The sequence below is a fragment of the Haliaeetus albicilla genome, chromosome 2, assembly GCF_947461875.1.
Source record: "Haliaeetus albicilla chromosome 2, bHalAlb1.1, whole genome shotgun sequence".
In the NCBI taxonomy this organism is placed as follows: domain Eukaryota; kingdom Metazoa; phylum Chordata; class Aves; order Accipitriformes; family Accipitridae; genus Haliaeetus; species Haliaeetus albicilla.
In genome coordinates this window covers 9,154,035-9,168,307 of record NC_091484.1, presented here as the reverse complement: position 1 = coordinate 9,168,307, position 14,273 = coordinate 9,154,035, and the positions used below count along the sequence as shown (strand labels likewise).

At 48.1% G+C, this 14,273-nt stretch overlaps 1 protein-coding gene across 4 annotated transcripts in view; it reads right to left on the bottom strand.

Moving 5' to 3' along the window:
• NFATC2 (nuclear factor of activated T cells 2) overlaps nucleotides 1-14,273 on the bottom strand; it is a 103,078-nt gene that overhangs the window by 85,675 nt on the left and 3,130 nt on the right. Inside the window, exon 1 of one of the 4 annotated variants that reach the window (XM_069805075.1) lies at nucleotides 8,081-8,388. The exons of the other annotated variants lie outside the window; for them this stretch is intronic. Within the exon in view, the coding sequence (XP_069661176.1) occupies nucleotides 8,081-8,231 (151 nt within the window). The 5' untranslated portion in view covers nucleotides 8,232-8,388. Of the gene's footprint in view, nucleotides 1-8,080; nucleotides 8,389-14,273 lie in introns of those variants that run through there. 4 annotated transcript variants of the gene reach the window in all.

Below are 14,273 nucleotides of genomic sequence, written 5' to 3'. Positions count from 1 at the left end.
GAGCTAGAGGGATCACCTGGAAGGGTCAGCACCACGTCAGCCTCTCTGCCCATTTCAATGCTGGCCTTCCTACTCCTTCTGCCAAATACACCCCTCAGCGCTAATTGGGGTGTCGTGACTTTGGGCAACTTTTGTCAACTAGGAACTGGACTGAGACCATCACGTCACACAACCACTTCCAAATAGGTCTACCTAAAACCTAAAGGTTGAGGAACAGCTTTTGATGAAGGGAGAAGAACCCTTCTTACACGGCAAAGTCCAGTCAGAAAGGGCTTCATGAAACCAAAGCTGAGCTTAAGCTCTTAAATTAAAAACTCAGTTCTGTGTGATGATTTGTTTGGCTCCATATCATGTCAACAAGTGTTGGTGACAGGTTTCACATGCGAAAGCACCAGGTAATCAGAAAACACGTTCACAAATATTTTTTAGAAAAGAGAGGGAGAGATAAAAGGATCCAGCCCCATGGTTACAGGCAATCACTTTCCAATTTCAGCTCAAGGAATGTTTTGGCCAGAGAGGGATTATAAAATACAGGGTAACAGGTCCTAAGTGTTCAGTGCGACCCTCTCTCCTGGTGCAAAAAAATCTCAGTTTTCAGCGATACTCAGTCTTGCAAACTATCCCCAGGTTGCAGAGTACAGGGATGTTTTCTAGGCAACACAGAATTCCCACCAGCACCGCTGAGCCCAGTTCTGATCTCGCCTCAGCACCCCATGGGGTGCTTAAAGCCAGCGGCATCCGAGAGAGCAGAGTCGTGCCAGGTATCCCCTCGATGTACATCAGCTCCCGTAGTGTCCCCAGCCTGGGAGCTGAATAATATTTGTCATTACATAAAAGCATGCAAAATGCTATCAGGATTTTTTTATGTTTTTAGAGATTTCAATGTATCCAGCAGGAAATACCTGAAACAGCTCCACAGTTTGAGATTGATTCTCACTGATCTGTGCCCAGGGGCGAGCAGATAGCAAGTGTCATAGGTGAAGAGTATTTCATTTAAATATTTAAATAAGTGTTCCAGCATTTTCTCTAACTCCTACACTACATGAGGCAGCATTTCCCATGAGCAAGTAATATTGTACATAAAGCCAGGTAGGAGCTGACTGTGCTTTCTGCAAAAGTAGCAAAAGTTCGTAGTGAAACTTTTACATACAGAGAGATTGTGATTTAATTTCGGGGGGAGGGGGGGTCTGTTCGTTTTCAGTTTTAAATGCTTCTTAGTGTGAGAGCAAAATCCTCCACTGATTTTTGACTACTACCTTTTGTGCTTAATGTTTTGCACAACCTGGAGAAAACTCCACAAAAAGAAGAAAATGTAGCAGAAAGTGCTGCGCCTTCGTGTTTAGTGGGAAACCCTGACAGCCAACCAAACAAACCAACACACAGAATGTCTATGTGACGGGATAGGAGACGACTGGGAGAGTCCAGCTTGCAGATTTCTTAAGGTTCCTCTGGCTTTTAATCCCAGCACACAGCTGTTTTGGGGATGGGGAAAACAGCAACGAGTAACTGAATTTTGAGCCGAACATATTTTTAGCATCGTTGATCTCAGATATCAGAGCTTTGGCATTCACAGGAATAGTGTGTCATTCACATCACTCAAACTCTGACGCATCAAGCCTAGATACTGATGCTACGATTCACTTTGAATAAAACTCATCACTCCTTCGGACTCAGTGGAGCAACACACCCCTCCGCAGTCACACAAAACATCAATCCCACCGCTTTCAGAAGAATCGCTCCAATTTATGCTGATGCAAGGGAGCAAAATCAGCACCAGGCAGAGTGAGGCTTGACGCCAGGACTCGAGGCAGGATTCGTACAGTGACCAGCAATCGCAGAAAAGCTCTCCGGGCTGAACAGCTTCACATCAGGAACAGATGACTGTTTCAGTTCCCCATTCAACACACCTACAGCAAAAGCTGCCCCCACCGTACACATTAAACCACATTACCTGTGCCAAATACACAGACAACAGGAAGAAAATTACAGCTCCTCACACAACACACGTTGAACAGCAAAGCTGGCACGTATAATTTGTGTTAAGGGGTATGGGGAAAGCAAACATACATTTGTATGTGAATGTGTAATTTTTAGTCTTCTGAATAACAAACACACACCACCGCCCACACTTTCTGCCTATTAAAAATTGGGCTTTAGATAACCCGAGTTTTCTTTGCTTTTCCCTGAAATCCTGTGTTGAAACAAGCGCTTTCATCCTTGGCATTCACGCGCCAAGAGGATCCACGTTCCAGATATTAATAACAATGTTTACGCACAACAACAAGCTGCAGCGTGCCCTTGCCTTCCTACGGCACTCCTCTGCAGTGCTTTATGGGCTGTGCAAACCGGGATTGCTCACCCAGCGCTCACAGGCAGCGAGCGAGGCAGGCACCCTTCGCCAAGCAGACAACACCCACAGCCTTCCGTAGAGCAAAAATATTTAGTTTCCCCCCACACGGCAAATTATCAATAAAGCAGGCAGCGGCGCTGAAACGCGGGCAAGACGGCAGACAAGAAAAAACCTTCGGACAGAGATGCCCAGAGGCTGAGGCTGCGTCTCCGGCATGGGAGAGGCTGCCGGCCCTGACTCATCGGCACGGCTTCGTCAGGACTCGGGGCTTGCGAGGTTTGGGGAGATCTCCCGACCGAGTTCCAGCCCTGCATAACTTCAGAGGTACAATGAAATCACTGTCCCGGGTGCTATTGCCCACGCCTGTGATGTCAAGGTCTGTCGCCATGGAAATGCCGGTGATGCTACAACGCAGGGCTCTGACCTCACCGGGGAGGGAAAAGGGGTGGTTGGGTAAAGCAGCAAGTGCTGCTCTCCCGAAGTAAACGGCTTTTCCATCAAAATCAGGAGAAATTCTGCTTTTTCCTTCAGTAGGAGGGGACTGGCTACCCTGCTCCCAGCCAACTTGGCTAAGGCAGGCTGGGGTTTGGAACCTGCTCGAGGAAGGGGCAGACCCAAGCCAACATCCCAGCTTCTCCAGGCGAGCACCGCGGGAGTTTGGTTTTGTAAACAATATCAAGCTCCTGCCTTTGAGAGGGGCAGCAGGGGACGGGGAGAGGTTGCTCCCCGGCAGCCCAGCTGCTTTCTCGCTGCATTTGCAGAGACCAGCAGGAACGTGGAGCAGCCCAGGGCACGGGAATGGCTCCAGGCAGATGGCCCCAGCAATACCCATGTTTCTCCCCGAGCTGCCAAGGTGAGCTCGGTTAGGGCGGCAGGAGCTGAGGACAGCAAACCTCACGCTGCTGGCGATGGCACGGAACAGCCCAGCCACCCGCCAGCTGAGCTCCCCGAGGAGGATTGCACCCCCTTACAAGAGAATAATTAGGTGACCAATCAGCCTAGCAGAGGTGTTTTTCAAGAAACGAAGCAGCTTTGAAACCTTTGTGCAGATGCCCCCGAGGTAGAGCTTCGCACCCAAGGTTGTGCCACCTTGAAGGGTTCATCTATCCCTGCATATTGCATCCAGAACACAGATGGAAGCACTGCTGCAAAGGACTGTCCTCTCCACCGCTTTTCCAATGGACGTCTTGGCAAACAGCACAGCAGCTTCAGCACAGCTCCTCTGACACGCAGTTACAGTGCTTCCCCCCCCCCTTCACGGGGACATTTCCCAGCCCGAGGTTTCACTGCTGAATCATCCCCTGATTCAGTACCAAAAGATCCTTCTTGTTCGACAGGGGGTTAAAAGAAAGCGAGCTTCACACCCAGACAACACTGGCACCTCTTCACGTTCTCGGTCAGCTTGACTGTCAGCAAACAGCCTAGTCCCCTGTGTCACCCCGTTCCCGTGAGCAGGGAAGCCCGACCTCCAAATCCCCTAGTATCCCACCCAAACTGCCTCCAAGCTGCCAGCTCTTATTCCCCCCTTTTTTTCCATAGCCTTTACCCAGTTACTAGTTCCCAAGACCATCTCTACTCTTCCCACAATAGGAAATAGAAGCAGGGCTCTGCATCCTACCATACTGCAAACAAACAGCAAACCAGCTCCTACAGACAGGCTCAGGAACGCTGCAGGCAGCTCCACCAACAAACTGGTGGCTGGGCAGCCTCCCCAGGTGGGTACCTTCAGCACTGCCCTTAGTACTGATTAGCTAGAAGACTTAAAACACAGGTGAAAAAGATCAAGGGATTTAAGTTTCAAAGGACTTAACCCTTGAGTTTAAAAAAAAAACCAAACACCTCCTTTTCACACACCTCCGAAAGGCAGAAAGGAAAAGGTCCTGCTGGGCTCCAGAGATTTCCCAAGCTGGACGGGACACACACCAGTGCGTGTGTGCACACATGGCTTTGCAAGGGCCCATCCTCCGCTGTTTTTTAAACAAGGCAGTAACTTCAAAGCCATTCAGTCGGCCAAATGTGACCTTGCCAATTAGCATGAAATTAGGGAATAACATCACCCCAGCAACTGCATTCCACGATGGGTTTGTACAAATCATCATCTAGGAAAAGCTAAAGATAGCCGCGTGTGGGACAAGGGAGGGCAGGGGGAGAAGTTCGGGTTTGACCTCACATCTGTTTGCTGCAGTGCAGCTCCTGGGATTTCAATGGAGTTCCTTATTTGCATAAGTAAAAAGAGTCCAAATTTTTTTTCATTAGTTTGCTAATTGTAATTTGAAGGGGCCATTGCAGAGCTTTTTTGCATTTTTCAAAAGCCAAGTCGTCTGTTATTTACGCTAGCTGCTTGGAAGCTCAAAGTGAAAGTTGGTTTCCTGAGTGAAATCTGGTATTCTCTGTTACATGTGCATATTTGTTTCCTCACTGCAGGGCTGCTGCTGAACACTGCCTCCTGTGTTACTGAGCCAGTCACCAGGACTGAGCTGCAAGCTTTTTTTTTTTTTTTTTTTTTCCTTTTAATAGCTTTGTACTGGGGAGAAAAAGAAGGAATGAGGCAAATTATGCAGGGCTTGACACCTACAAGACGTGGCAACGTCCCTGGGAGCCTGGCTACAAACAAACAACCATTTAGAGGAATATTAATATTTATAGATGCTCCCTGCTTCCCCTCTCCGTATTATACATACATAGACCTTGTAGAGTCATATCACCAGATGCAAAGAGTCTGCTGAGCTACAGCAAAGGCTTGAGCCTATGAGAAAATACTCTTTCCCATTTGCATTCTCACCTGTTGTCTTAGGGCAGGATTTTATCTGGAATCTTATTTAAAGGTGGGGTTTGTTTGGATTTTCAGTTTCAAAACATCCCTCAGAGGATCAGTTCTCGGAAGGATTAACTTCAAATATTAAAAATTATGTGGCAGCTTTACCTATCAGTGGATCATCACACAGTGAACACAGAACAAGAATACATGCAGCGAGCTGCTGAAGCAGGGCAGTTGTCTGGCTTTTCAGTATTTTGTCTCTCATAGTGGCCAACAACAGGTATTATGGAATAATACACAAAGCAGTTATCAGAACTTACTCATCTGGGAGTCCTGTTTGTAGGAGCTAGTTCCAATGCTCATTGACTTTCTGTTAATCTTCCCCACTGAGAAACAAGGATAGTCAGCACCTTTCAAGCTTGAAACAAGCTAAAACTTGGGATACCACTAGCAGTATCTCCACATGTGTCTCTCAAGGGAATGCATCTAACACATTTTTTTAAAAAGAGACAGAAAACATCTTCAATGCCCAAGTGAAATCACAATTTCAACCTAACAGCACAGGATACCCACTTTACTCAAACTTCCCAAAGCCCGTTCACCTGGGCACATCTCTGAGTTCAGCCTGCTCATGGCAGATGTTTCTGATTTGCAAATGCTGAGATGATGATAGCTAATTAAAGTCTGGCAAGTAAGGGTAAAAGTAAAAGGCAGATGGAAAATGGCACTTTGTACAGCACTCCTGCTTTTGGAAATGGTTGGCTTAGAGAGGAATATCTAATATTAATAATATTGACCGTTGCATTTTTATTTACCCTTTTTTCCCCCGTTGCTTTTATAGCAGTCCATGTTCCTGTTGTCTCAGGCACACATAAGCACTACTGAATGCCAACCGCTTTCAGTAAGGATATTTCTGGCATTTCCATGGCAACAAGTTGTGATATAGATCCTACTTTTAAAATACAAGCTTAGGTGGAAACTAATCCCAACCTTTTAAAAAATTGTTTATCTGAAAGAAACTTTCATCCCAATCTAATTCTAGAGCCCCAAATTTACTTTTTCTTCCCTAAAAAAAAAAAATTTTTTTTTAAAATTCACTTTTAGCATGTTTACAGAGATCTGTTATTACAGGACCTGTCGTGAGCGGTGGGTGGAACAGGCCAGACTCTGAGGAAATCAGAGCCTCTTTCAAACGGGCTTTGAATGTAGGAACCAGCCTGAAGTGCTGGGATCCAGAGACACTCCTATGGTTTTGGTTCCATTTTGAATCCTCCACTGAAAAGGACTTGTTTTCCCAAGTGCAGTTCAGACGAGGCCAGAATCGCACATGAACAACGAGCATCAGTTACCACCAGCATGTGGATAAAGCCCTTTCTCAAAATTTGAACATTTTCTGTTCTCGTGTAAACACGCTTTAATCTTTTGTACATTAAAGGTCAGGGATGTATACTGGATTGCTTACAGACTCTAGCTGGTGCCTTTTCAAAGTGAGAGAGAATGTTCTCCAGATTAGAATGCTAATATATATGGTTGTGATCTCTTTTTTCTTATGCTAATGATTTCCATCTTTGCAACAAACAAAATTACTACTAATTATGGTTTCCAGCCATTCAAATGTGGAGAAAGCAGGCTCAAGAAGGAAGTTACTTCTACTACAAGCATACGCTGCTCTGCATTTATGTGGTTTGAAGATTAAACTTTCTACCCCCCACCTACGTGCTATTATATTCTGTGGAACTTCCCACTTAAGACTTCACAGCAGTACGCTCTACTATAAAGATGTGAATAACACCAGCATCTGAAGCTTTCACTGGGATTTAATGTATTTCCATTAAAATCACTGACCCCTCCTCATCGCGGATTTATTTTAGCATGGTTTGATCTACATTAAACCTTGAAAGAAAATTCGGCTTTGTACGTTTCTTGACATTAACCATCGTCACTCAGCTTTGATGGTGGTGCACATCTTTATATTTAAACAAGTAAACAAAGAATAAAGCTGAGTAACAACTCCCCATTTCGCTAATGGCCCCACCATTCAGGCCTAACTGGTCTCCTCCTGCACTGTCCCCTAGGAAGGCACCATCTCTTCCTTCAAATGCCCTAAAGAAATGCCACCTCTCAGCTGTGCAGAATCAAAACATGTGTATCTTAGAAACAATATCCCAGCAATTCTTCCCTCTGGGTCCTGTCTCTTTTGGCTTTGTCTGGTTTACACAAATCTCTATTTTATGGGATAGGAAGTATCGATTTTTAGTATCATCAACTGATGGAATTATCATTTAGAAAGTCAGGGAACACTGGTCACGGTGCTTTTGGTATTACAGATTTGTATAAACTCAGACAAGCAGGAGAACAGACTGCCACTTTTTTCTTTTTTTTTTTTTTCCTTAATTCAACTTAAGCTCACAGCGTTTGGACCCAAACTGGGATCTGGATCTCCCCAGCTCCCTGCCATCCAAGCAGGACGGCCGGACTCCTCTCGGGTGACCAACTCCTCGGGGCTCCTGGACCCGCTACTCAAGCCGCCTCTTTGACTTTCCAGAACACCCTCTACCACGACGATGGTGGTCAGAAGGAGCCCGGCCGAGCCGAGCTCTTCTCCTTCGCCTTCCCCAGCTGCTCTCTCACACCCAGGCGCACAACTCCGTGGATCAGAGGACGGTCCCGCGGCCCCTCTCGGATGCTCCGTCACCAGGCGGGGACCGAGCCACTCGCCGCCCGCGACAGCGACCGTTCGCGCCCGCCCGCCGCCTCCAGCGGCCCCGCAAAACCCGACAAGCCCGGCCCCGAGCCCAGCAGCACACACACCGCTCGGCATCCATCGCCAACGCCGGGCCCGGGCGGTCAGAACGGGGCGCCCGGGCCCGGCCAGCGCCCGGCTCGGCTCGGCCCGGCCCCCCGCAGCCGCTCGGCCCCGCCGCCCCGTCGGGGCGCGGCCCGGGCTCCTCCTGCGGCGGCTCCTCACCAACCTTCGATCGGCTTCAGGTAGTCGTAGTCGAAGAGGATGGAGAAGTCAAACTCCTCCTGCGGGCTGCCTTCCCGGGTCGGGCCGGGACCGGGGCCATGCCCGGGTCCCCCCTCCTGCGGGTCGGGCTCCGGAGCCTGGGCGGCGGCGCTCATGGCGGCCAGAGCCCGCCGGGCCACGGCGGGGGGCGGCAGGGGAGGCTCGCCCGGCGGCTGGCCGGCTGCCGAAACGAGCCCGAAGCGCGACAGCCGCCGCGAAACCCCTCGGTATCCTTCCAAGTGCAAGTGGAGAGGAGTTAGAGGGGAGGCTAAAAGCGGGGAAAACGAGAAAAAAAGATCTCCCGGCGGGGGGGGGGGGGGGGGGGGGGGTCGCTGAGGCGGGCGCGGCTGCCCCCGACGGCGGGGGGTTGCGGGCGGCGAGCGCCGGCGGCACACGAGGGGGTTTGCCGCGACGAGCGGTGGCAGCTTCCTGCTCCCGAGCAGCACCTGCCGCCGGGGCCGCCCCCGGGGAGGAGGAGCCCGGCCCCGGCCCCGGCCCCGGCCCCGGCCCCGGCGGGCGTCCCTCCGGGGTAGGGGTCTGCAGGGGTCGTGGTGGGTGAGCGGAGGAGAGGGGCCTGCGGAGCCGGGGAAGGGGAACGGCCAAGGGAAAAGCAGGGCCGCCAGGGATGTCATGGCCTTGCGCAGGGATGGGAGCCTCCAGAAACCACCTTCAGCCCCCGTTCGGTGAGCTGCCTCTGCCCCGTTACCCTTGGTTGAGCATGACTTGGTGCCTCGCAGGCAGCCGCCTCCTCCTCCCCAGCAGTCGGGCCCCTTTCTGTTGAGGTTTCCAGGGTCTCCAGCAGCCCCAGGTACCCCAGGCGCTGCCCTTGCCTTCTCCAGGCTTCGTGTGTCCTGCGCCACGTGCTCCTGCCTCCCATCGCAGGCTGCTGCTAAGGCAGCAGCAGGCAGGTTTCTGGGTGAGTCTCGTTCCGCAATCACAGGCCACCCGCTCTCAACTGGAGCACCTTTAGAAACATCAAGTCCACGATGCACAAGGCCTCTGTTCTCCTCCTGCCTCGCTCACAAACAGTGTTTCACAGAATGGGCTCTTGCCGCGTTCCCTGCTGACCACACTGCCGGTGCTGCCAGCTTCCCCGAGTACCCTCGGCCACCTTCGCCACATTGACTCTATTCATCGGCATCTTCCCCAGGCCCTTCACAGGGTGCTGGTCGCTGCCCCCCAGCATCCTTCTCCCTCTCCCATGGCTGCTACAACCAGCAATGACTTCACTCGTGGGTAACTGGAGAGCCTAAATTTGTGTGCTTAGAGCATCTGTGGTCAGAAGACTCTGTTCCCTCGCTTACCTGTTTGTATGGTCCCCTTTATTAGCGTATAGATGGCTGTCACCGGGTCTGTGAGTTTGAAAAATGCTCTTAGTCTCTAGACAGGGAAGGGAGGCAAAGGCAGAGGGACCAAGATCATTAAAAAAGTATTTTGGTGTTTACTTCAACTTGTTTTTATTTGCTAAGCCTGTTAGCACGACAGCATTAGCTACATTACGAATCTGGCCCCAAGTTACTCGTCTGAGGTCACAGAAAGTCTGTTTTACAGCACACAGGAACCAGCGTCTCTACGTTTACGCTTATACCCTATCACCTTTATCATTAATATGTGGCCAGCCAAACCAAGGTGACAAATCACCTTCTCGTCACACCCTTTTGCTCCTTCCTTTGCCAGTTCGGAGTGCAAGAACTCAGACTTTTGCTATGCTTTGAAATCAGTTTCTACGTTATGCTTCTGAAGAACCCCAGCAGCAAGCTTTGCACAGGCCGGTCACCCCGCAGCAGCTACAGGGAGATGTTAGAGGCACCTATTGGCGAGCAGAAACACTGCACAGAGCTTTCGGGTGCGAAAGGGGAGTAAGGAGAACTGCAAAAACTGCATGAAGGCAGGTGGGGGGAGCAATCAGATTGGAATTAGGCCTTTATGGCATTAATTTGTTACTGGAAAGCGCCAAGGGATAGGGAAAGCTGACTTTCAGAAAGGGCAGGTGGTCCTGCAGATGGGGTGTGCCAGGGTTTTTACTGAGGTATTTAGAGAAGGAGATGGTGAGCTGGAAATAACCAGGAACCCTCCTGGTATGTTCACTGTATACATTTCCCTCTGAAGTGCTGTTTAAATGGAGAGGGAAAGGCCATTATTCCCTATTCACAGCCACTAATCAATGAGTGATTTCACTGCAATCCATGCATACTTTAACTCGGCAGAGACTAAAAGGACAATATCTTTTCTCACTGATGCATAATATACATAGTAACACAACAGATAGATAGCTTCCTCGGGCCAAAGCATTTGAACTTTCTCGTGCACACCCTGCCGAAACAGCCGGGAATGGCGCTTTGCTGGGTTTCCACATGGTCACCGTGCAGCCCTGTGGGCACGTGCACGCACACGTGTAAACGGCGTGAAAAGGTCATAGGCTGTGTCTGTCTCCCCTTGTGCAACACGACGCTGCCTCCTGACCCGACGTGGCTCCTTGCTCGGTGCAGGGACTGCTGAAGCCTGTTTTGAAAAGGATCCAGTGCTCGCTCTGTGGTTGAGCTGGAGACCACAGTTAAAGTCTACCTCATCTGCTGCAGCGATTCTTAATACTACACGAGGCCCTTGCTCTCTGTAGGTTCATAGTGGCTGGTTCGGGCAGAGACAGGGGAGCCAGAGCAGCCAGCGATTAGCGGTCTTGGCTACCGGCATTCAGAAACGAGGCCACCCCAGAAAGCTGCAGATGGGGTTGAGCTCTTACCCTCAGGAACATGTGTGGGGAACGGAGGCTGCAGCCCCTTGGGGAGCACGTGCTGCTCTGTCTGAGGGCTTGATTCGTTCCGAATTGTTTAAATGTGAAGAAAACGTATATTAGATCGGCCTATTTATATATCCGTTCTAAAACAATGCTTACTGTTTTCTAGAGTGCTAGCTTTTTATCATTGGCCTTTCTATTTAAAATTCATTAGAAAAACCAAATATACTTGCTGATCTTGGCTTAGCACTAAAGCGAGCTGTCATCCTTGCAGCTAACAACACATGGAGCACAACTGGATAGCATCATTTGTATTAGGCACAAAAAGAAAAGACGTGAACAATAACACTGGCCTTTTTAAGTAAGATATGGATGATTGGCAGGAGAGCATGGGGAAATTACCCCAACTTCTGCTAAATCTTTGTCTGATCCCTTATCCTTTATTTCCTACCTCACCTGCAATCCATTAAGCATGTGAAGTTTCAAACTTATCCTTAGCTACTCCTAGAATTAGTAACACTCCACAAATGGAAAATGCACCTTTTGCTTTCCAAGATGACCATGTCATCCGAAATAGTTTCACCACTAATACATGTTAATCATAAATTCTGACACTGGCGAGGAATTAGGGTGACAAGACAGCAATGAGAAAAGTGTTAGAGAAATGTAGGAATTAGCTCAGCTTATAGGATTTAACTCTTTTGCCCAGCGGACAACTTGACAGATGTCAAGGAGCACTAGCCACCAGGCGTGCAATCGACTGGATTCCCCCTGCTCCCTTCTGCAGCTTGCAGGGCACATGAGGACATTGGTCCCATATGACCGCTACAGGATAACATATAGGAATAACAGTTTCCACAGGCTTTGAGTGCACAGGGGTGTGAGTTATAATACTGTACTCTGTGGGCTGTGTTGGAACCTACCAGTGTGTTATTTTGAGCAGAAATGGTGCAAATCCACAAAGTATAGATCTGGCCTAAATATTAGAGATGCATGAAACCATTACTAGGTGCAAGCAGCTGCAGAATTCAGCTCAAGTGACAGCTGTAGCTTTTGGAGCCCTCCAAGGGCTGAGCATAGTTTAGTTTAGACCCAAAACATGCTCCTGAGCCAACAATGAGAATAAATCACAAATTGTTGAAGGTTTAGCTGTTATAACTACATAACTGACAAATACTGCTCACAGTCTGTCATTGATAATTAGCAATGAAGAAAAGGCAGGGAAACTACTAGACTTAAATAGACTATGGACTCTTCAGCTCAATCCGCACACTCAGAAAAAGCATCCAGCCACTCCAAATCAAAGGAAAAACCCAAACAACGTGACAAACACTTCCCAGTGCTTGTTTTCCATTAGGGCTGGAGTGAAAGGCTGGAATACAGCGTCCAAGGACTGGAAATACTAGCTGGTTTCCCTAAATCTCAATCTTTTTCGTATCAGAAACCCTTCCTTTCTACAAGGATCCGCCATTTATTTCTCCTATTGCCACTACCAAAAGGCCGACATGGCCACAACCCCCAGCTGCTGGTCACAACTCCACTTGGGCTCACAGCACCCACATTAGAGATCTGGGGGTCAGCATTGACTCCTATTTTTTTTTTTTTCTGTAAAGCTGTTTTCATGAGCCAAAAAGGTGTTTCAAGAACTTAAGCAAAGTCTGTCCTTGGCAGCATTAACAAAAATTGCAGCCACGTATACTTGCAGCAAGCTCTACACAGAGCAGAACTGGAAATACATTGTGCTGCCATTTCAGGGAACTGGAGAATGGAAGGAGTCCTTTTCCACATAGTTGGATCAGTGCTTGCCTTTGGCAGGGCTTTGCTTTAATAAACTTTAAAAGTATGTGAATTCTGGACTACCTAGGTACTAGGGGACGAGGAATCCAAAAACACAGCTAAAAAGAGTAGTTTCTAGTGTATACAAACTATGATTTTAAAAGTACTTAACATATTTCTCAGTGTTTAAATTTACTGCAAATGTAATTTATCATTTACGATTTTCAGTTTCTACTTATACCGTCCCGTTGCATTCCTTGTACCAATAATCTCACTAATGCGAGTGATCTGATGATGCTCCGAGCTGAAGAAAGTTTTAGACGATCTTCTCAGAAATACGGTGGCTGTGCTAATTATTACGTGGCCCACATGACATATAATTTACACGGGATCTGTAACACTGTAATACCCTCATTTTAAACTTTTTAAAAGAAAAAGAGGCAGAGAAAAGTAGATTTAAAATGCTGCACAGCTATTTAGCAGCTAAAACCCAAAGAAAATATGAGTCAATGCTGTCTTAAAAATCTAAGTGTTCTAATGGTGTATGTGGCAGGCATTAGAAATTTAACAGGCAACTAAAACTTGCACATGGACTTAATCCAAGCTCTTTAAAATGAGCTCAGACTGTGAGTGACTAGTTGCTTGGTCTGGAGTGTGGGGAGTGCTATTAGAGAAAAAAAGGAGAGAGCGAGAGAGGGGAGAAATATTCTGGTACTTCCTTTAAGAGGCACACATGCACACACGCTACTATTCAATTTTGGGGTCAGGTTGAGTCAGAGATATTAACCCCCAATTTCAAGCTTAAAGTGGTTTGGCAAGAAAGGACAATGGAAAAATTGCTCATATCTCCATGTTCCCATTAAGTTCTGAAGTCTGCTGTGCAAACCAAAGGAATGCACATATCATAGTTTAAAAAAATAGATTAAGCCAGTAGTGGAAAAGAAGTTCTAGGATATTATTATCCTTGGCTATTTTCAAAAAATGAATGATGAAACATTTCAGTTAGACTATCTATTGGAATGTTATAAAAGAGTGCTCCAATTATGTCAGTGTCCCATCTGTGAATGTGATTCCTGCCCTGTACGAAAGACTCTGAAATCATTTGCTGACTGTTAGCTGGTGTAACTGTGTCCCGTGGGGCAGGCCTACGGATAGAAAGGGGCTACCTCGAGTGACGGAGCATTAACAGATGTGGGATAACAAGGTGACGCAGGGACTCACGGTCACCCGATGAAAATCTCTGCCATGGCTAGTGTCTCGGTGACACTTGCAGAAGCACAGCTCAGGGAGCAAAGCTACTGAGGCATCTTTTTGCTAGCAGGGTGTTAAGCTATGCAAAGTCTTCATTCCCCATTCTGAGCCTGCTCTAATCGTAAAAGGGGGCTAGGGCCTAAAATTATTAACACGTCATCATTTACACACCCTACATTAATAAGACTCTTGCACTTTGTTGTGGGTGCAGAAATCCTCCCAAAGCCAGAGACTGATCCTGAAAGTGCCGTGTGCTATTTATTAACCCCTAGCAGTTTTGTGCAGCTCTCTTTTTTGTGGAAAGGTTGGGAGCAGGCTTGTGACATGAAGGTGAGTGAGTCGGTGCCAGGGTCTGCTCGCATCGCCCCTATGCCGCTGGCAGTAGCAAGCATTTTGC